Consider the following 22337-nt stretch of genomic DNA (forward strand, 5'->3'; position numbering starts at 1 on the left):
GTGAAATTCAAGGCCCCAGGGTCCGGGGTTCTGGTGTTAGGGCGGGGCTCTATTGATTATATAGTGAAAATGCATTAAATCTTTGAAAATCTTCTTCTCTGCTTCTGGGTATTAAATTTTCTTATTAAGGACATAATTATGATGAGCAAGAATGCTTCTACCAATTTGTGAATTTTATGGCCTCAGAGTCAGGGGTTATGGTGTTAGGATGTGGCTGTATAATGATTATATGGTGAAAATACATTGCATCTATGAAAATTTTTTTCTCTACTCCTGGGTAATAAGCCGAATGAACTATTTTACATAGTTATGCTGGGATGGGCTCTTCTTTCAGAATTGTGAATTTCAAGGCCCCTGGGTCAGGGATACCAAAATGGGAAGGGGGGGGTCTACTTATATACTGAAAATGAATTGTTTGAAATCTGCTCCTTGGTATTAAACAAACATTTTTGATAAGCAAGTGTGCCTTTTCAAAAATTATGCAATGTGTAGACCTAGGGTCAGGGGTTCATGTGTGGTAGGAGCACTCCTGATTATTGCTTAATATTACTGATTAGTTGACATACTTTTTTGTTCCCCTACCCTGCTTATCCATATTAAGTAAACAAATTAAACAATTGTAAGTGTATAATTATGATTAGCAATGGTACCTCTTACAAAATTGTGAATGCCATAGCATCTAGCTTAAAACATGAACCAAATTCAATCATTTGAAAGTTGTTGTGTTGCATGATGCTCAGGTGACCTATAAGGCCCATGGGCCTCTTGTCTTGTATTCGAGTTTATCGCGTTTTCCCACAAATTGTCCACTACTTGCTGAAGTTCCACATTACGAGGGATATTGGAGGAACTGGAGTAGCCTTTTCGTCCGCCTGCGTGCAGCTGCTCGGAATCGCTTCAACTGTAATCGAGAAAGAGAGTCAGCAATTATATTGTTTTTTCCAGGCACATGTTCACTGTATACATCAAAATTGTGTAATGCAGCTCTATAACAAAGTGTTCTCATTAAACTAGAAATGGGAAGATCCGAAGACCTTCTCTTGTTTATGATTTCTACAACTGCTGCATTGTCACAGTGAAATAAAATTCTTTTCTTGGACCACATATCCCCCCATAATATGGCCGCTGTCACAATAGGATAAAGTTCTCTGAATGCTATCGAGATGGGTTGTTTCAATGTTGTGGTTAATTCCTGTGGCCAGGGCTCCAAAAACCATCTGCCTTGAAAATAACCTCCAAATACTAGCGTCGAAGAAGCGTCAGTATACAGTTCTATATCTGCATTACTTGTTAGATTTCTTTCGTAGAAAACTGAAACACCATTCCATTTCTCTAAGAAGACTAACCACATGTGCAGATCTTCTCTGCTTTGTTTTGAGAACTTTACATAATGATGTAGTTTGTTTTCTGTTGTGGATAAAGCTATGAGGTAGGATGTAAAGGCTCTGCCCGGTCGTATCACTTTGGCGGCAAAGTTGAAATGGCCCAGTAACTGTAATAATTGTATTTTCATTACTGAGGACTTTTTCAAGAAGTCGGTTATAAAAGATCTAATCCTATCAATCTTCTCCAAGGGCAGTCTGGCCTCCATCTTTTCTGTGTCCAATATGATTCCCAAATATTCCAAGCAATATGTTGGACATTCTGTCTTCTTCCATGAAAGGGGGATATTAAGCCTCTTAAATAGCGTGCAAATGATAGCCATCGTTCTTTCACCAATATATCCTGGATTGTCAATTGTCAGAAAGTCATCTAAAAAGTGAAATATATAAGAAATTCCATAGTTATTGTGGGCAATCCATACTATTGCTTGTGACAAATGGTCAAAAATCTTGGGTGAACTTCTGCTGCGGAAAGGTAAGCGGACAAAATAATAGTATTTATTTCTCCATTTAACGCACAACAAATGCCACTGTTCTGATGTCACTGGAATAAGTTTGAAAGCATCACTAATATCGGTTTTACATAGAATTGCATTTCTTCCAAGTTCTTTGATCTTGTTAATGGCGTCATCAATTTTCACATATTTTAACGAGCACTTTTCTTTGTCTATCAAGTCATTGATACTATCCACATCTTCCTTTTGGTGAGGAGAAGACAAGTCCAAAATTAAACGTTTTTTCCCCGAGTATTTGCCTGTTGCAAGACCCAATGGACTTACTCTGTAAGTAGGGAATTCTAAACTGTCAAAAGGACCTTTAACAAAACCTTTCTGTACTTCTTTCTCAAGGAGTTCATCTACTGTACTTGGATCCTCCATTGCAGATTTTAAATTTTTACACTCAAATGACGTGTCCATGTGAAAATCATCACCGAAAAATATGTCAAAACCGGATTGAAGACCATGAATTAAGTAATGTACGAATTCTTTGTCTGGGTGATCATGTTTTAATTGTTCAATGTTGATAGGAGTAGTGGCTTTAGGCTGGTTCTCTGAAGGTAGTCACAAGCTTTGATTTTGTTTTTTGGTCTTGGTTGTCTCTGAAGTTGCAGTTTTGCTTGTCTCTTGCTTGGGACATTTGTTTTTTCCATGTCCAGATGAAAAACAGATTGCACACACATGGGCTCTCCTACAGTATGGCAGTGCTTATCTGTTGTAATTGAAATTATTACATACTGGTTGACCCTCTACGTAAACAATCTGTCTGTCGTAGCAATCTTTGTGACTTGAAGATCTTGTCTGTTTTGCCTTGTCTTTCTCTTGAGATTTTGTTTCAACACTGCACATAGATGTTAAATGTGTTGTTGAACTGCATGTTTCACATTTCCTGACTTCAGCACCAGCTACAACTCGCTTGAGTAGTTCCTCATCCCCTTTACTCCAGTTGATGAGCACATGATTCTGTTTCAGTGCTATGGCACACTTTGTGGAGAAAAGTTTATGATATTCATAAAACTTTGAAGGCCATACATTATGAACCTCAATAATGTGTGCCAGGTATGTGTCTAATTCTTCCTGTCTCCAAGGATATGCATTTTGTGCGCACATTATGTGCTTAAAACACCCAAATGCAGTTACAAATTCGCTTATGCTGAGATTTCGCGAGAGGTGCTTATCTGGCTTGTCTGTTTTGTCTGATGTTGGTAGCTGAGTCTCATATGCAGGTATTAGTAATGCACACAAATTGATGTCGTCCCCCTTTAAGATTTTCTTCCTTATGTCAGAATTTACTAGGTCTATGTGCCCTACTTCTTTCGATGGAACCCCTATATTAACAGTGTTAAGCGTACCTGTGTTTTGAATTTGCCCATGAATCGAAGGTGTCGTTCCTGATGTTCCTCTTTCTGCGTTTGTCATTACTTTCTGGAGAGGATTCTCTTCAGTTTTCTTATCCTTTTCCAGAAGTGTATTTACTGTCTGTTGAAGCGCTGAGCATGATTGCGCCATCATTTGCAAAGTCGAAAGTAACTCGAGATTGTCACTGGCATTGTTTACACTTGTACTTCCGCTTTGAGAGGGTTCCCCAGAACTAATAATGGTTTCCGTGACGTCACATCCACCCAACTCTACTTTTTCCCGCGAAATCAAATTTGTTTCCTGGCGGTTGGCTTTTTCGACATTTTCGTAGTATAGTTGTCTCAATGCGGTTGCATTAAAACTTTTAGGAACGGAAATTCCCATGGAATGGAGTTTTTGTCGTAGTTCTGAAACCATCCAATTTCATGGATTGGTCATATCTAGGCCTAATCCTAAAACGTTTTGTTCCGAAATAGGGTGAGAATCTTCACTTCTTTTTGCGTTTCTATGCGGCATATTGAACAATGTTATTTTTCTTCACATGAAATACTTCACTTAGGTAAATGTCACCAAACTTTTATCCTAAGTACCCAGGGATCAAACTTTATGTAACACAGTCATCGTATCATATTTCAAGCTGCCGAGTTTTCATTTTCATTCACTAGGGTAACGCACTTAAATCCTTAAGTCTCCCACTTCACATTTCGAAAGTTAATCCGATATAAGAAATATCTGTCCAAAAACGGAACGTTAAAGAAAGTATAAAGTATGAACAAATCTTTACTGTATGTAAACACAACTGCTGAAACTTCGAAGATTGTAAACTGCTCTGATTGGTTAGATAAATCACATGATTCTAGTATGTGGGCTCTTTGAGGGAAATTATTTATAGAAAGCCTGTAAATTCTAGATAGAGTTGTTTTTGGTAATAAACTCTAATTATTAACATAATCAATATTTTATATACAATTAAAATGTACCATTCCATTATTTTTTGCTTCTGTCATCATAAACATGATAAATATCATTTTCTTGTTTGCAGATTATTAACTTGTGGCAGAACATGGATTTCCATCTGTCTCCCCACCAGGGCAGAGACACCTTTATTATTGCTGTAGCAGACAACAACATGGCCCAGCTATAAGAAAGTCAAGGAACCACCAAAGCATCAAGATACATTGCTCCAATCCAGGCAAGATTAAACATTTACCACCCTTGTATGAAATGAGCCATAGTTTACCTTAAAGCCATTATCTTTTATAGTCTCTTAATTTACAAAAAATGAAACTGTCAAAATTGCTGCAGCATTTTAGTGATTTGGTAATAAAGACATTTTGGATTTAATTTTAGACTCAAGTTGACCAATGGGAGAGCAAGCTAATTATTTTTCTAGAACTTAAGATGAATGGTTGACAGTACAGAGAATGTACCTCTACTTAGAGCCAATATTTAGTGCCCCAGATATTCAGAGGTAATTTGTTCATTTATATTTTATGGGGGAGGAAACTTTTAGGAAGGTTTGTATCCGATTAATTAACTGATGATGCAACGATTAAGAGAATTTGACTTCTCAGAATTTAAATTCAAACACAGACATTTTAATGAACTGAAATGACTTTAGAGAACTTTTCAGTTTTATGTATGATTAATTTCAGGGCTTTGCCTGGAGATGCTAAGTTTTTCACTGCAGTGGACAAATCTTGAAAGGATATGATGAGGAGGGTGGAGGATCGCCGGAACGCCCCGAAGGCGGCGACCACCACAGGAACCCTAGAAACACTGACCTCCAGTCCTGTAGACAGAATCTAGAGAAAATACAGAAAAGCTTAGAGGTCTGCTAGGGGATCATTTTTAAAAATATATTTTTGTCTTTTTTTACTTTAATTTTGAAATTTAATGAGTTTTGCTTTATTATTGGTAAGTTTAATGGAGTTGTCTGGTGAGTTTCAATTTTAACCGAGCATTTCCTTTTTTAGGAGTATTTAGATTCCAGAAGAGTTGTCTTCCCCAGATTTTACTTTCTTAGTACTGGTGACCTTTTGGATATCCTGGGTGCCCAGTCCAAAGATCTCAATGCTGTTCAGGTAAAGATCGACAAAAATGAATTAAAGTATCATCCCCAATTAACGCATGTTTAGAAATATTCTTTCCATTTAACTATTTATTCGCCCATCTTAAGACGGGACATATTATGTTATAAGCTTCATGTCTGTCTGTCTGTTAGCTTTTTCGTTTCCGTTTCATAGCTTTAATACTATAAGGCCTAGGATTATCAAACAAAACAGCTGCTAACTAGAAAAGTACAAGACTTAGAATCATCAAACTTGGCCAGTTTATCCATCTTAGGTTGAAGATGTTTCACGACCTATTTCAAGGTCACTGTGACCTTTAATTTAAGTGAAATTTTAAAAAAAAGTGTCTTTTTACTATTCAGTTACACATCCCAACTAATGTAAGAGTATTGCACTATCCTTATTAAAAAGTGTGATATCAAGAAAATACTTTTTTAAGCATATACTATAACAAAAATAATGTATGTTAGAGAAATCCCACTTCTCCCATGAGTGTAATTATCAAACAATGGTCAAGAAGAATTTTGATAACAGAAAATTGCATGTCAAATTAGAGACAAATTAATGAGTTTAGTGTGAGGAGCTAACTGGTAGAGCATAAGTGTTATCTATATCCCTTGGGTATTGGGCAAATGGGGTAAGCCTGTTGGATTAAAAATAGCTCTTACTGGCTAGTCAAATTTTAAATTGAATTTGATGAAAAGTAATTAAAACTAATTTGATAATGCATAATAGACTAATCTGATTTTATATAATATTATTAATTTAAAAACTAATTTTATGTGGTGGGATGGAATAAGCATGTCCATTCGAATTACATATTAAACCCTGTCTGACATTAAATCTCAAAAAAATATCTTTTGAGTATTTTATGTGTTTTAAAAATGTTTTATGGTAGATAGTGCAGACCCATTAATCTCTTGGTAGTGATGAGTGGACAAGCATCCAGTTAAAAGATTAATTAATGAGTTCAATGTGGGAAAGCTAGCTGTCCCAATCATTTCTTTAGAGCATCTCTGATCAAGCAGTCTTATCTGTATTCTTTGGGGATTAGGCAGAAGAACTGTTGGTCAGTTTAAAGCATATGTAATTTGATGGTCAGCCTTTCCTTTTCAAAATTAATTTGGTATAGATTGAGGTGTTAAAACTAATTTGATATTGTTTAATATGATAGACATTTGGCTGCATTTCATTTCTGCAATTTTTAGTAATTATCAGATTTTCATTTCCGACATTTTTTATTTTTCATTTCCGACATTTTTTTTTTGTTTTCATTTCCGACATTTTTCAAAAACATATGTAGTACTTTTAGTAACAGATCTGAAGACTTTAAAGAAAAAAAAAAACATAAATAAATCATTGAAATCCAATATCTGAGTTTTGTAAATCTATCAATGACTTAGATATAGGTGTGGTGCTGTCACTGACGTTAAATTTAGTACACATTAGATGTGGTTAAAAAGTTAATGCTCATTGAACTCTTTTACCTAGACTTAGTGCTACATGTACAAGCACATATGTGTGTATATGTTTTTGTTAAATAAAATTTTCAATATTTTTATGCCCTGCCATGAATATGGCCGGGGCATATAGTGTTTGTCATGTCCATCTTCCGTCCTTCTGTCCTTCCGTCACACTTTGCGTTTAGCTCTTTTCAAAGCTAAGTTTCAAAGAAACTATCAAAGATATGTTCATCAAACTTCACATGCTGATAGATATTGATTATAAAATTAAACGAGACTTACCTGTAAGTTGAAGTTTGATTGAGATTCTGTTACGTCATCAGGATACCAAGGGGATTACGTGAGATAGCATTACGTCTGCATAATAGGGTCAGTCTTTAAAAGACACAACTTGACTCATCAAGAACCACACCCACAGCCCCAAACTGGGTGGGACTAAATGGGTGGGCACGTAATCCCCTTGGTATCCTGATGACGTAACAGAATCTCAATCAAACTTCAACTTACAGGTAAGTCATGTTTAATTTTATAATTCTGTTATGTCATCATACCAAGGGAATCACGTGAGATTTTAAAGCCTTGATGTGTCAAGTTAACTTAATGTCAAATAAACCAGAACCTATCAAACTTCCTCTTACAGCATTCACATTTCCTTTAAATATGAAAACCAGTGTCCAAATGTAATTCATTTATTACATAAAACTTCAGCAATAAAAAATTTTTCACAATGTGACAGCAATTGTATGAAACACATCTTTAGTAGTTAAAGAAATTTACTGGTTATTTTTCACAATATCTAAATTATAAAACCTCAGAAAAGTTTTTTCAGAACTCCATCCAGCTTTTTTCAGAATCTCCCCGATTGGAACCCCACTAAACTTTGCCGCAGAAGAGGAAGCAGCCCTGGTGCTATGTGCTGAAAATTTCTTGATGTCAATTCCAGCTAATCCCAGAAATGTCTTGATCCATCTTGCAATAGTGCTTTTGCTCACTTGTTTATGAGGTTTAAAATAACTAATAAACACTTTGTCACACTCATTCCTAATAGTTTCTGTGCGTTTCAAATACTCTGCCAGACATTGAAAAATACGTAATTTTTCTTCACTTGGAAACTTTTTCAAATCCATATAAAATGATTTACAATTAGGTCTAGATTGCTTTATCCCCCTAAATAAAAAACATATTTAGAATCATCAACAATCATGTTTGACAAACATATATTATGAATAGACTGCACTCTTTGAGAGGAAATCATTGCCATTAAAGTTACGGTTTTCAGTGACAATTGTTTTAGTGATAATGACTCATTACTCTCCATACTCCGAATATATTCAAAAACAACATTCACATCCCAATTCTCAGTATAATGAGATTTTGTTGGATTAATCTGAAAAATACCTTTCATAAATCGTGATACCAAAGGATGTTTACCAACATCTAATCCATCTATTTTCACAAAACAAGATAATGTTGATCTGGCAGTATTGATACAACTGTAACTTAAATTTTTGTTATGTAATAATAATAAAAATTCTAACACATCATTCACAGTTGGTTGAAAGAGATGAATACACCTTTAACTACAGAAGCTTGTCCATTTCTTAATAAATCCTGCATACTGACTTCTAGTGGATCCTCTCCATGATTCTTTGATAATCTGTAATACTTCTCAAGAAATTCCTTGTTCCTGCAACTTGATCCACACACTCGACATGCCATCAGTGTCATCTTCAACGAATGTGTCTTTTCCGAATGTGGCAACTTCAACCAATTGGGAGCTTTCCGAATTATCTGGGGAACATCCACTAAAAGTTCCATGAGACTTGTGTACCACGTTTGCGTAGGCCATACTGGGACCACTATTACCCCCTCCTCCTTTTCCTCTTGAATCTTCTGAAGTACTCGACTTATGATACTAAAAGGAGGAAAAGCATAGAAATAAAATTCTTTAAAGTTTATTGAAAAAGCATCAATGAACTCTGCCTGGGGGTCAGGTTTCCATGCAATATATCTTGGCAATTGTTTATTAAGTCTAGATGCAAACATGTCTATATCAAATGGTCCCCATAATGCACTTATTTTATTAAATATTTTTGGATTAAGCATCCATTCTGTATGATCATTAAAAATTCTTGAACATCTGTCAGCTACTGTATTTTTAGGTCACCTGAGTCACTCAGGTGACCTATTGCCATCCGTGTTTGTCCGTCGTCGTCCGTCGTTCGTCGTCCGTCGTGTGTTAACATTTGAACATTTTCAGCTTCTTCTCTGAAACCGCTAAACCAATTTCAACCAAATTTGGCACAAAGCATCTATGGGTGAAGGGGAACAAAAATTGTGAATTTCATGATCCCTGCCCCCCTGGGGCCTGAGGGGTGGGGCCAAAACCACTAAAATTAATGCAATCTTTAAAAATCTTCTTCTTTACTCCTGGACATCAAGCAGTCAAACTGTTTGCATGATTGTAATCAGCAATGAGTCCTCTACCAAAATTGTGAAATTCATGGCCCTGGGGTCAGGGGTTCTAGTGCTAGGGCGGGGCTAAATAAGTAGGTAGTGAAAATGCATTATTTCTTTGAAAATCTTCTTCTCTGCTCCTGGGTATTAAATAAACCAACTAAGTACATAGTTATGATGAGCAAGAGTGCCTCTACCAAAATTGTGAATTTTATGGCCCCAGGGTCAGGGGTTCTGGTGTTAGGGCGGGGCTCTATTGATTATATAGTGAAAATAAATGAATTCTTTGAAAATCTTCTTCTCTGCTCCTGGGTATTAAATAAACTAACTAAGTACATAGTTATGATGAGCAAGAGTGCCTCTACCAAAATTGTGAATTTTATGGCCCCAGGGTCAGGGGTTCTTGTTTTAGGGTGGGGCTCTTATGATTATATAGTGAAATGCATGAATTCTTTGAACATCTTATCCTTTGCTTCTGGTTAATACAGTCCCTGAAACGTTCTACTTTCCCACCTGAACGGTGAGCGAACGCTGAACGAACGGTGAGTGAACGATGTGTGAACGCTGAACGCAACTTTGAAAAAAAACGGAGAACGGTTTGAACGCAGAATGTCGAAAATTTGAACGGTGAACGAACGGTGAACGCAAGATGAACGCATTTCCGGTTTTAAGATAATTTTTCCTTGCATTTAAACTATTCTGTTGTATTCTAATGTTAGATGCTAAAATATAAATAAACAATAAATAAATAAGTGAATAAATAATTAAAACAGTTTTTTCTGCACATACGTATGATGTTTCAATTCAATATTTTAATAACACGATTTTTATTGCCGTAAAACATGTGTAACTGTTACCGAACACGTGTAGTATATAAAATAAAATTAATTTACTAATAAAATAAATCTGCTTATTCTTTTAACTAATAAAATAATGTGGGCTTCAGAAGAGAAAACTGCTACTTACAGAATGAATTTATTACATTGTACCACAGTTGTAAAAACTTTATACTATATATTTCGATGCAACGGCGATTCGGTGTAAAATAACGATTTTTTATTAATTTACAAAGGCCTGTTGACGTACAGCGTATTGCATAAATACACCCGTATTTTAAATTTTAATGCAAGTATTTTATATATAAACTTGTTATTTTTAATTTTTATGATTATTTTTTTTAGCAAAGTTTTACATGTAAATGTATATCTGAAGACATTTCCCGACCGTGATTATACTCGGAAATGATAATGGAAACAGGCATTCAAATTTTTGTAATAGATTAGATTTTCGAACTAAATAAATAATATATATGTTGTCATAGACTTTATTTAACAGGACAAATGTAAAAGCAAGAGAGACTTGAGAGAGAGAGAGAGAGATGTAAGACCCCTCGATTCTCAGATATCTGTTGCTTCGAATAAAAATTCACATCATTTTTTTCTAATAATCCAGGCAGTCAAAGTAATCAATTTTTTTTTTGAAGAGTTGCTGACAACCAAATTTCTCTATACGAGGCTTGATTTGCTACCTCCCATTAACAAATCCGTTTGACAGTAAGCTTTAAGCCTCGGCTTTTACTTTCCTTCATCAAGTTCACATGGTTCACTCGAAGTGCACGTGCTTGTCCTGTCAATCAAAATAATTCGACACAATGGAGGTGTTGAAATCTCGCTTCACCGAACATGCCGAAGTCAAAGAGTCACTTAGTATTTCAAAGAATTTTTAACATTTTTGACATCATTTCTACATTTGATTTTCGCTTTTCTACGGAAAAAAAAATAAATAATGGTAATACATGTATATACCTGGAAGGATTATGTTTGAAATTGAATTTGAAGCATAATCCCTGCCAAATCAAAATACCACTGTCGGCACATGTATGTATATAATGATTGTTTTGATGTTTGTTTTAAGAATGATTTGTTTGTCTTATAAAACACATTGAATATTAATTAATATATACTGAAAATACTAACTAAGAATTTGATTTTGGGAGAAAAGGCACCGGGGGGAGGGGGGGTGGGGCTCTTAATCATGCTGAATGGCAAACATATTATTTAGTTACGGTGAAGGAAGGTTTTTTTTCCTTTCTAATTATACACTTTATATACGTGAAGTAGAACAAAAATTCTAATGTATTACATTTTAAACAGTTGGTCTTTTCTAAAATTTAAAATCACACTTATGTCTATCAATTTAATTCGGTCTACAAATATTAAATTAACTGAATATCTGCAGTACTATTCATAATTTCAGACCTATATGTAGTTCTAGCATGTTTTCGTGCATTTTTTCTTTAAATACGTGTTAGAAATATTTTTTTGTGTATTCTGGTCTTGTAAAAGACTTGGATTATTATCCATCCAATAACGATTTGTCGTCTTTTACATTGTACAACTAAATGCCGCGCTCGAAGTATTTGTACATTGCCCTTATTTAAATTTAATATTTTAGCTTCGTTCTACTTACATGTAGGTTCTTAATGTATTATTTTCCAGGGAAATTTTATGGATAAAGTAACAGCTAAGTTATAATATAGAAATATAAATATCGTAGATACTTTTTGCATTGAAATAATTATTCTTCAAACACGATATCTTAGTTATTTAATTAAAAAACGTGTAAATCCTTACCATCAAAAAGATAAGTCCTTTCACTTCGGAGTTCCGAATGACAATAAAGACTGAACGATAAGTGAACGGTGAACGCAAGGTGAACGCAAAGTAAACGGAACGAAGAGCGAACGGTGAACGTTTTGTGAACCGTGAACGCGAGCGCACGGTAAACGGTGAACGCAAAACTGTGAACGGAGAGCGAACGGTGAACGCACGCTGAACGAACGCTGAACGAACGGTGAGCGAACGGAAAAATGGGAAAGTAGAACGTTTCAGGGACTGTATACTAATGATCTAATTACATATTTAAGGCCAGGATTTATTTTATTTTCTGTTTTACAAACCCTCCGCTCAAGGTTTTTAATTTTCAGAAAAAAATAAAACATTTTTTTCTTTCCGATGTCAAATTTGAGTCGGGATCAATAGGATTAGATTTCAAATTTACGAAATCGCATTTCCGGTTTTAAGATAATAAAGCTAGCTTGGTTTAGTGTAAAATTCATCGGTACGAGTGCCATTCAAAACGTTTCACCCGTTCAAAAGACAAATAAAATGCCGACGACTTTATTGCACAATGACATGCTGGTGAGATAATTATGTATTTGTTTCAAAAATATCTGTTTAGTTATGAACATGAGAATAAAAAGTCTTGAAGGAGAAGGAAATAAAAAATGTTTTTTGATAAATCAATTATTAACATTTGTACATTCTTCTTTTATGCTATTCTAACATGTCTAATAGGCTCCTTACTACTGGACACATAATGCTTAAAAATAGGAAAGAAGAACATTTAATTGCTTATTTCATCATCTGCCAGTTTGGGCCAGTTATATAAATTTTGTGATGTTGATCAAAATATATTTTAAAAAATCAATTCTTTAAAAGTCTTCAATATATCTTCATTTTTTTAATATGTGTAGACATTTAAAATTTACTTGATGCCTAAAATTATAATTCCTATCATAAAACAGACCGGGAGTATTGGGGAGTAGGGTGAACATCTTGTTGAATTTTTTTTTATTTCTTTGGTTATTGTTTATTTAAAATGGACCTAACTTCTCCATGTTCTCCAATAGTTTTATTCATACATCTGCCATGATAAGTTGATAACACCACGTGTATGATGAAAATCCAAAAAATTCACAAATGAAATCTGTCATAAATACTTCACCCCAAAAAAATGTATATATTTTCTACGACAAATAAGGTGAAAAAATTGAACTCTCGTATGATACACCGTTCACAACGGTAATGAGCTCTTCTAAAAAAAATTGCGCCCTATTTGTAAACCAAGTATTGAATTTTTTTTTTTGGATATTTAAACGCGAACCATTGTTCATTATACTTATTTATGATTAGATTTATTTGCCCTTTTTTGAATACCTTTGATCAAATAAGTAATCATGTAGAACTTTTTGTATACATGTTCAGTAGAAATTTAAGCACAAACATTCAGAAAAAAATTTGGCAAATTCTATTTATCTTAAAATGTCTTTAATTATTTAAGCTTGTGTTATTTTAATCACCACGACTAATTTGTATGATGAAAATTTCCAAAAAATTTCCTTTAAAACCCAATTAATAAATCTTTTACAATTGAGGTTTTAACATCAACTTTAATCTCCTATTTTTTCCGATATCGTGAATAATGCATAAGCAGTATCTCATGGTAACATTTTACCCACTTTAGGGGCGGAATAAGATTTTAAATGACACAATGCACAGAATGTTTGAATAATGCGTAAACAGCACTCAAGGTAGCATTTTACCTACATTTTGTAGTTTATGGGCGGATATAAAATTTTACTTTGAAACAAAAAATACTTGTGGAAAAAAAGATATGACCACTTGTTCGCGGAAATAAATCGTCGCGGATTAGTTCTCTAGCGGCCAGTCGCTAAAAAAACGCGTATAATACTGTAAATGTATTATATTTGGCGTGTATTTCAATATTTGGCGGCACACAACTGCCTTTTGAACAACTTAGCGTAGATTTGATTTAGCGCATTTTCACAACGGTAATGTGCAAGACATTTCTGTATTGAAAAAAAATTGGCGCAAAAGGCGCAACAAAGAATACACAGCCAAATATAATACGTTTACAGTAATTGGTTTACATTACTTCAAGCGGAAGCAACGCACTGACCCTATTACGCAGACGTAATGCTATCTCATGTGATTCCCTTGGTATGATGACGTAACAGAATGAGAGCTATGCAACTGCATAAACATTTTTTGACCTTGACCTTTCCTTTGACCTTGAACTCACTTTTCTTAAATTAGTGTTTAGCTCAGTTTTAAACATACCATTCAAGATGGTGCTATCAAACTTCACATATGTTGATACAAACTTGCACGGATGATGCATCTAGGGATGAACACTACCAAAGTTGCTTTGGATGCTGGATCTGACCTACATTTTCCAGATGAGTGACCAGAATAAAGTTTTTGGAGCAGGTCCATTCCTAAGGAACTATAAGCCCTACTTGGACCAAACTTGCATGGATGATGCATCTAGAGATTGCCACTACCAGACTTGCTTCGGATGCTGGACCTGACCTACAATTTCATTCCCAAGTAACTATAAGCCCTACCTGAACCAAACTTGCATGGATGATGCATCTAGGGATGGACACTACCAGACTTGCTTCGGATGCTGGATCTGACCAACATTTTCATTCCCAAGGAACTATAAGCTCTACCTGAACCAGACTTGCATGGATGATGCATCTAGGGATGGACACTACCAGACTTGCTTCAGATGCTGGATCTGACCTACATTTTTATACCCTAGTAACTATAAGCCTTACCTGAACCAAACTTGTATGGATGATGCATCTAGGGATGGACACTACCAGACTTGCTTCGGATACTTATGTTTCCTCGGCGGGGCATTCATGTCCTATGGACATATTTCTAGTGTAATAAATACAACTTTTAAAATTCCATTTTCACTCACTTAGAAATCATTGAATTGCCTCACAGGTAAATTCCAGAAATGAAAACAAAATTACGTCAGAAATGAAAACAAAAAATGTCGGAAATGAAATAAAAAAATGTCGGAAATGCTATGCATATTTCCGGAAATGAAATGCAGCAAGACATTTGAAAAGGTCTAACACAACCATCATAGAAATCTATCAATGATGTAATATTTATTATAATTAAAGCCTACATCACAGGGGATGGATAAATATTTTAAAAAATAATGGAAATCTTAGAATCAAGGTTGACATGATTTTCTTGCACTCTAAACTGTTTAAGAAAATTGTAATTTTTTGACGGACATATCATGCTGTGGTGAGGCACTGAAATAAAAATTGTATTGTATTTGTAGCCTCATCTTGGAAAATGTTTCAGCAACATCAAATATCTAGAGATTGGTCAGAATCCACCTACCATCAAAACCATGATCTCATCTGAAGGAGAAAGAGTTGCCATGCTTAAGTATGTAGTTTATATTAATTTGATGATCTGTATAGAATTTTCCTTTTTTTTTCATTCCCCCCCCCCCTTTTTCCTCATGGATTGTTCCCAACTTGTCAAATAGGTAAGAGATTTTAGATAATACAATTGAATGTTTTTTTAGAAACAAAGGAGCCAGAGGTTCTGTTGAACAATGGTTGGTTTATGTGGAAAATGGAATGATAGACAATGTTAAAAAGTAAGTAGTTTTTACATTACAGAAAAATTGTCCAGAATATCATATTAAGAGAATTATCCTATTAATCAATATCATATTACAAGGATTCTAAATTGTCAATTGTCTAAAAATGTACTTAATCTTTATCTGTTTAGACACCTGAAGCTAGGTTTGGCAGATTGGCTTGGAGCAGATCAAAGAGAATGGGTCCTGAAGCATCCTGGTCAAGTGGACCTCACTGTGGTATGTAGTAAGAATTATCTGAAGGAGCAATGTATAATACAAAGCCATTTATAGCTACCTAACAATACTTTATGAAATAATTTTACCATGCACATTGTCTTACATTTGATATTAAAGAAAACTGTACAGGATTTTTTTATTAGCTACTGGTCTCTGTGAAACAAAATTCTTCATTTTACTTATTGATTTTGTATTTTATTTTCAGACACAAGTGATTGTTTAACAAAAATGTCACTCATTGCTTTGCCCTGCCCAATGTAATGAAGTTTGATTGAAGTTAAAGACAAGCTGGTGGACACCGTGAACATTTTAGCTCGCATGGTCTCCGACAACATTCTGTCTCAAAGGGAGAGCATCATGGCTTTACTGACCATCAATGTGCACAACAGAGACATCTTACTGGGCATGATAGAGCAAGAGATCAAAAAAGTGGATGTCTTTGTGTGGACTAAGTAAGATATCATATCTTGATAGGAAATGGAATCGGTCTACATTGAAACTTTTTCTTTCAGACAAATCGCAGTTTCATGTAAAGTTTCTACAACTAATTGATCTTAATTTGAGATTATGTCCATTAATTTGAAGTCATTTGTTTTGACATATTCATGTTTTGCACCATGTTGTGTAATGAAGTTGCCTTTAGTTAAAAATAGTAAACTTATTTGAGATGAATTGAAAAGTCTTCTCAAAGTCTATTGATCCCTTACATGTACTTTTTATTTTAAAGAATAGAATTTGAAATCATTAATTAATCCGTTTTATTTTAAGAAAATAAAACCCTTCAAGATGACTGTATAGAGGCTGAACCTCTTTTTATGGGTCATATGAAAAATTTCCATGACACATAAACAGGCCAAAGACAGAGAGGATCTGAGGTTTATGTTTGCAGGAAAAGACATCAAACTGAATCCTATGTGTGGATACTTAATTACAATGAATCCCACGTGAGTCATATGTTGTAATTTACAGGTAACTTAGGTTTTGTAATGATGAATTGGATTTAATGTAAACTCTGTGGACTATTTGTGATAAGCATGTTTTTAGCTCTACTGGTCAGAGACCAGAAGAGCTTATGCGATAGTAATGCGTCCGTCGTCCGTCCGTCTGTCTGTCTGTCTGTCCGTCTGTCTGTCTATAAACAACTTTTCAAAATGCTACTCCTCCTACAGTTTTGGTCTGATTTCAATATAACTTGGCACACAAGTAGACTACACTAAGATACATAATTCTGTGTATCGGTTTTTGATTTCGATGAACGGTGTTGCCGTGGTTACTAAAAAATAGAAATTCTGTGAAATTCTTTCAAAATGCTACTCCTCCTACAGTTTTGGTCTGATTTCAATATAACTTGGCACACAAGTAGACTACACTAAGATACATAATTCTGTGTATTGGTTTTTGATTTTGATGAACGGTGTTGCCATGGTTACTAAAAATAGAAATTTCTGTGAAATTCTTTCAAAATGCTACTCCTCCTACAGTTTTTGTCTGATTTCAATATAACTTGGCACACAAGTAGACTACACTAAGATACATAATTCTGTGTATGGTTTGATTTCGATGAACTAGTGTTGCCGTGGTTACTAAAAATAGAAATTTCTGTGAAATTCTTTCAAAATGCTACTCCTCCTACAGTTTTGGTCCGATTTCAATATAACTTGGCACACAAGTAGACTATACTAAGACAATACTAAGATACATAATTCTGTGTATTGGTTTTTGATTTCGATGAACGGTGTTGCCGTGGTTACAGGTGAAAGAAATTTCTGTGAAATTCTTTCAAAATGCTACTCCTCCTACAGTTTTGGTCTGATTTCAATATAACTTGGCACACAAGTAGACTACACTAAAATACATAATTCTGTGTGGCACACAATTGGTTTTTGATTTCGATGAACGGTGTTGCCGTGGTTACTAAAAATAGAAATTTCTGTGAAATTCTTTCAAAATGCTACTCCTCCTACAGTTTAAGTCTGATTTCAATATAACTTGGCACACATGTAGACTACACTAAGATACATAATTCTATGAAGGTTTTTAATTTTGATGAACGGTATTCTGTTGTTACTAAAAATAGAAATTTCTGTGAATTCTTTAAAAATGCTACACTTCCTACAGTTTTGGTCTGATTTCAATATAACTTAGCACACATGTAGACTACACTAAGGTACATAATTCTGTTTATCAGTTTTTCACTTCAATGAATGGTGTTGCCATGGTTACTAAAAATTGAAATTTCTTTAAATACTCTCAAAATGCTACTCTAATACAGTTTTAGTCTGATAATAATATAATGTGGCATGCAAATAGTCTACACTAAGAACATAAAGAGACTTAATCAAGGATCATTATTCTTTTTATTGCTGTTGAAAAGTTTCAATTTCCAACTGCTTAAGAAGTTTTCTCTTCCTTTGCTATAAGTTAAAACCAGTAGAGCTTCAGTCTCGACAGAGACTTCTGGTTACAGATATGCTGGAAGGGTAGATCTACCTGACAACTTGAAGTCCCAGTTCAGGCCGGTAGTCATGATGATGCCTCACTATGACCAGATTGTGGAGATCATGCTGTTCTCTGAGGGTTTCATTGCTGCCAAATCTCTGTCCAGGAAGATCGTAAACCTGTACCAGCTGGCCAGTAAACAGCTATCCCAACAGGACCACTACGACTGAGGAATGAGAGCCATCAAGTCTGTGCTGTTCATGGCGGATCATGGAGATACAAGGAACAGCATAAGTGTACTCACCACCTGATGATGGAGGTGCCAGAGATGTGCTATATAATGACTCTGTGTTACATTCTGTCCTCATTTCTGGACTTCCTGTCTAAACATGGATGAATTGGAGCTCCAGGTGTGTTAATTTTTCTGATAAAATTTTGAAAGCGTATTTGTTTACGCCACCAGTTTGTCATTTCCAAAAAAAAAAGTTTGCAACATACATCAAATCTTTTTATTTCAACCTTAATGGGACCAAGATTAAACATAACTAGTGCTAATTGTAACGGGGACCAGTTACTATGTTCCCCAAAAGCTCCCCATGTCCCTTTTCGTGCCTTATTCCTCTAAGACCTTTCATAAATATGTAAAGTATCCAAGGATTTCATTTAAGAATATAAAAGTTACAATGATATCAACTATATATCGTTTAACGTTTTGCATGCGCGAACACATACATGTACATGTATGTGCAAGATGATTATGGCAGTTGGTTAAGCGATTAACAAATCTTTAATATCAAAAAAAAAAACACATATTAATATCTTTTTACAGCATATTTATAAAACATTTTATTCTCGACGATTGTTAAGGGCAGGGTTAAATTCGACTCAGGGTATCACGCTGACAGCTAACCAATCAAAATGAACTTATTCAATAGTAGTTCCATGCATGGAAAAGGGATTTTCCTTTCTGTTCAGAATTTTTTTAATATATTTCCTCTCAGGCCATTTCGACAACTCTGGTACCTGTGCCTAGTAAATTTTATATACTTTGTAAATAAATATTTAAAGGTTTTTGACCGGAACTATTCATTTTTTCCAATGCATAGGGGCTACTTTCTGGGGTTTACAAGAGCTGTTTAAAAAGACTTTCGTGTCAGCCGATGAGACCAATATTGCTTATTAATATTTTTTCATGAATGCAAATACCTGATTATTTTACGAAGGAGCGTACATGTATATTGATTTTTAATATACCGAAAATCGCTATTTTTGGGCGTTGCGTAATTCTAAACAAAATTCAAATAAATTTCAAAGGTAAAATAAACAAAGGATGCTTGTTATTAAAATATTATTTCAAATCAGTAGAAGTGAATGCTATTAACGACATCTGAATAAATAGGCTATAAAAGGCTTATATACCAACTTTGTTCATCTGCACTTTAATTTCAAACACGACAGGATTTGTAATTTTTTCCGTATAAATTAATAATTTCTATATACTTTGGAAACTCAAATCAAATATTTTAATCCTCTTTCCTCGAGCTCTTTTCTGCAGTTTTCCTGAAATTTTATGTGAGTCCGAGGTGTTATTTGAGTTTAACAGCGATTCTCTATGTCGCCATTAATTTGATTTGTTTGGTTGTTGCGGGGGGAGGGGGGTTATTTTTATTCTTAACCTATTTAACGTTGGAGTTGAATCTTGTAAACTCCAAGAACATAAGATTGGTTGTGACATTTGGATGAAAGGTCAAGGTCAATAAAAACCACCACCTCTTCAAATTCTAACCTGTCAACCGAAATAAACTCTGAAAGGTGTTTCTAGATACATGTACATGTACTTCATGTTTCTTTTTACCCTTGGGTCAAGGACAAAGGTTAAGGTCGATTTCAAGTTCATAGGTCAAGGTGAGTTTTGTAAATAGCTAATATCAACATTTTATTCAGGTTACCAGTGACCTTGACCTAAGTTTCAAGGTCAAGGGTCAAAAAATCTGCATGCTTCAGTATTTTACATGTCCTGACGTTTAGAAGTTCTTAATTCTGAATGAACATCAAAAACTCAAGTATAATTTCGTTTAATGCATTGTGTGCGTGCGCATGTGCATGCACGTCCTTGCATTTACTTTTGATAGTAGCATAATGTAGGAATCCATTATACCTATTCATATTCTGAATTTCATCCCGTTTGGTTGAGAACTTAGAAAGTTATAGACATTTAAAGTTTCAGCAAATCAGATTGCAGCACACGTGCATGCGCATGCTTTCATGAAAATTCTTAAATATCATGCTGTAAATCTTCATAGTGTAGGAATATATTCAAAATTTCCAGGATTTTGTCAGAAAACAAAAAAGATATTAGACTTTCAGACCAGCCAACGGCTGAAGCGCACGTGCATGCGCGTGAGATCTTGCTATTTTGACCATGTCGTCATGTCTATACTACTAATATATCCTTATATTATGAGTTTCAAAGCATTTCATCCAAAATTTAAAAAGTTACGGCTATATCTATTATATTGGTCATTTCACGTGTTACACGTGTGCGCACACGCACGCACGTGCGCGCAAAATGACCTTCGTTCCGCACAGGTGTGTTAATTTAACATACCTAGTGACCCTAAAAAGGTTTCACATAGATCGGATGCCACCAGTTTGTAGTTTACCAAAAATCGCGGAAAAAAAGTACCGGAGAACAAAGAAAAAATTCAGAAAAAATCTTTTTATTTCAAACTTTTTGGGAACATAAACATAATAAAAGATATCAGATGATTTGAGATAACCAGGTAAACATAAAAAAAAACACTGTACTTTCATGTGTCCTCCTTCAGACAAAGTAGAAAATGAAGAGGATAATGAGTAGAGAAGACCAAAGAGCAGGGCCTCAAGTCGAAGCTCCTCAAGGGCCTTAAAAAGCAAGGGCCTCAAAAAGAGGACCACCAAAAAGGTGCCCTCAAAAACCAAGGACGTCGCCTTCAAAATGGAGGACACCAGTTCTATCAAAAGTTCAAGGTAAGAAAAAATTGATTTGTCTTTCTGTATTTCCTGTAAATTCCCAGTAAATAATATTGCACTTAATGTATAATTGTGCTTTAAAATGTGTTGTGATATAATGTTGCATTGTGATGTCAGATTATTGTCCACAAAATAAAGGCTATAAACGATATATAAAATGATTTCAGATTATGAAATTAAATTACTTTTTTTTTTATAGTTTCTCTCTGTATTGTTTATCTGTTTGTCTGTTTATCTGTTTTCTGTTTGTCTGCAAACTTTAACCTTTATAATTATTTGAATAGACTTCATATTTGGTATGCATACTTCTGACACCTCAATGACCTTGTTAGTTTTTTTTCTGCAAACTTTAACCTTCGCTATAACTTTGAACCATAAAAGATAGACCATATTTTGCTTTCCACAAGACCTTTATGTTTTAATGCAAATTTATGACAATTTGGTATGAACTATTGCAAAATCACCTTGACTGGCCGGTATAAAAATGATTGTTTTTGAAGTTGCCGCCGGGCGCATAGTGTTTCACATCTTGTTTTAAGTTTCTCTTGTATTTAAGCTTTATTATTTATAGCTCTGCTTTTAGCATTACCTTGCTTTCAAGATATGTTTTAATGCAAATTTATGACAATTTGAATGCAAAATCATAAAGCTGATTACTAGTAATAACCTATGATTTATTTTTATGCCCGGATCGAAAGATCCCAGGCGTATATTGTTTTTGTCCTGTCTGTCTGTCTGTCTAGATGTCTGTTTATCTTTTATATGTTATTTATTTTTGTGCGCCTGGATCGAAAGATCCAAGGCGTATATATTGTTTTTGTCCTGTCTGTCTAGCTGTCTGTTTGTCTGTTTGTCTGCAAACTTTAACCTTCGCTATAACTTTTGAACCATGAATGAAAGAGACTTCATATTTGGTATGCATTCTCCACTATTTAAGCTCTTTCAAATGACAGCAAGGTCAATGACCTTGTGACCTTGACTGTGACCTATTTGCTAAAAATAGTTTTTTTCTGCAAACTTTAACCTTTGCCATAACTTTGGAACCATAAAAGATAGGGACTTCATATTTGGTATGCATACACCACTGAATAAGGCTTTTAAATGACACCATAGTCAATGACCTTGTGACCTTAATTGTGATCTATATGCTAAATA

At 34.6% G+C, this 22337-nt stretch overlaps 1 protein-coding gene and 1 long non-coding RNA gene across 3 annotated transcripts; one reads left to right on the top strand and one right to left on the bottom strand.

The window, feature by feature from the left end:
- Positions 1–774: 774 nt before the first annotated feature.
- On the bottom strand, positions 775–3921 carry LOC134276681 (uncharacterized). The gene is made up of 2 exons (XM_062758953.1): positions 3232–3921; positions 775–901 (listed from the first exon to the last, which is right to left on the bottom strand). Exons 1-2 carry the CDS (start codon positions 3653–3655, stop codon positions 810–812), a joined length of 516 nt encoding a protein of 171 aa, XP_062614937.1. The 5' UTR covers positions 3656–3921; the 3' UTR covers positions 775–809.
- A 671-nt stretch (positions 3922–4592) lies between these two features.
- LOC134276682 (uncharacterized) lies at positions 4593–15509 on the top strand. Of its 2 annotated transcripts, none has more exons than XR_009994098.1 (5): positions 4593–4755; positions 4894–5070; positions 5215–5322; positions 15183–15292; positions 15435–15509. It is a non-coding gene; the product is annotated as an uncharacterized LOC134276682 (long non-coding RNA). The 2 variants fall into 2 exon arrangements; XR_009994099.1 differs by having other exon boundaries at positions 4593–4709.
- Positions 15510–22337: the final 6828 nt, after the last annotated feature.

Source organism: Saccostrea cucullata, unplaced genomic scaffold, assembly GCF_032062105.1.
Source record: "Saccostrea cucullata isolate Sc308-1 unplaced genomic scaffold, CSIRO_AGI_Scuc_v1 ctg5997, whole genome shotgun sequence".
In the NCBI taxonomy this organism is placed as follows: Eukaryota; Metazoa; Mollusca; class Bivalvia; order Ostreida; family Ostreidae; genus Saccostrea; species Saccostrea cuccullata.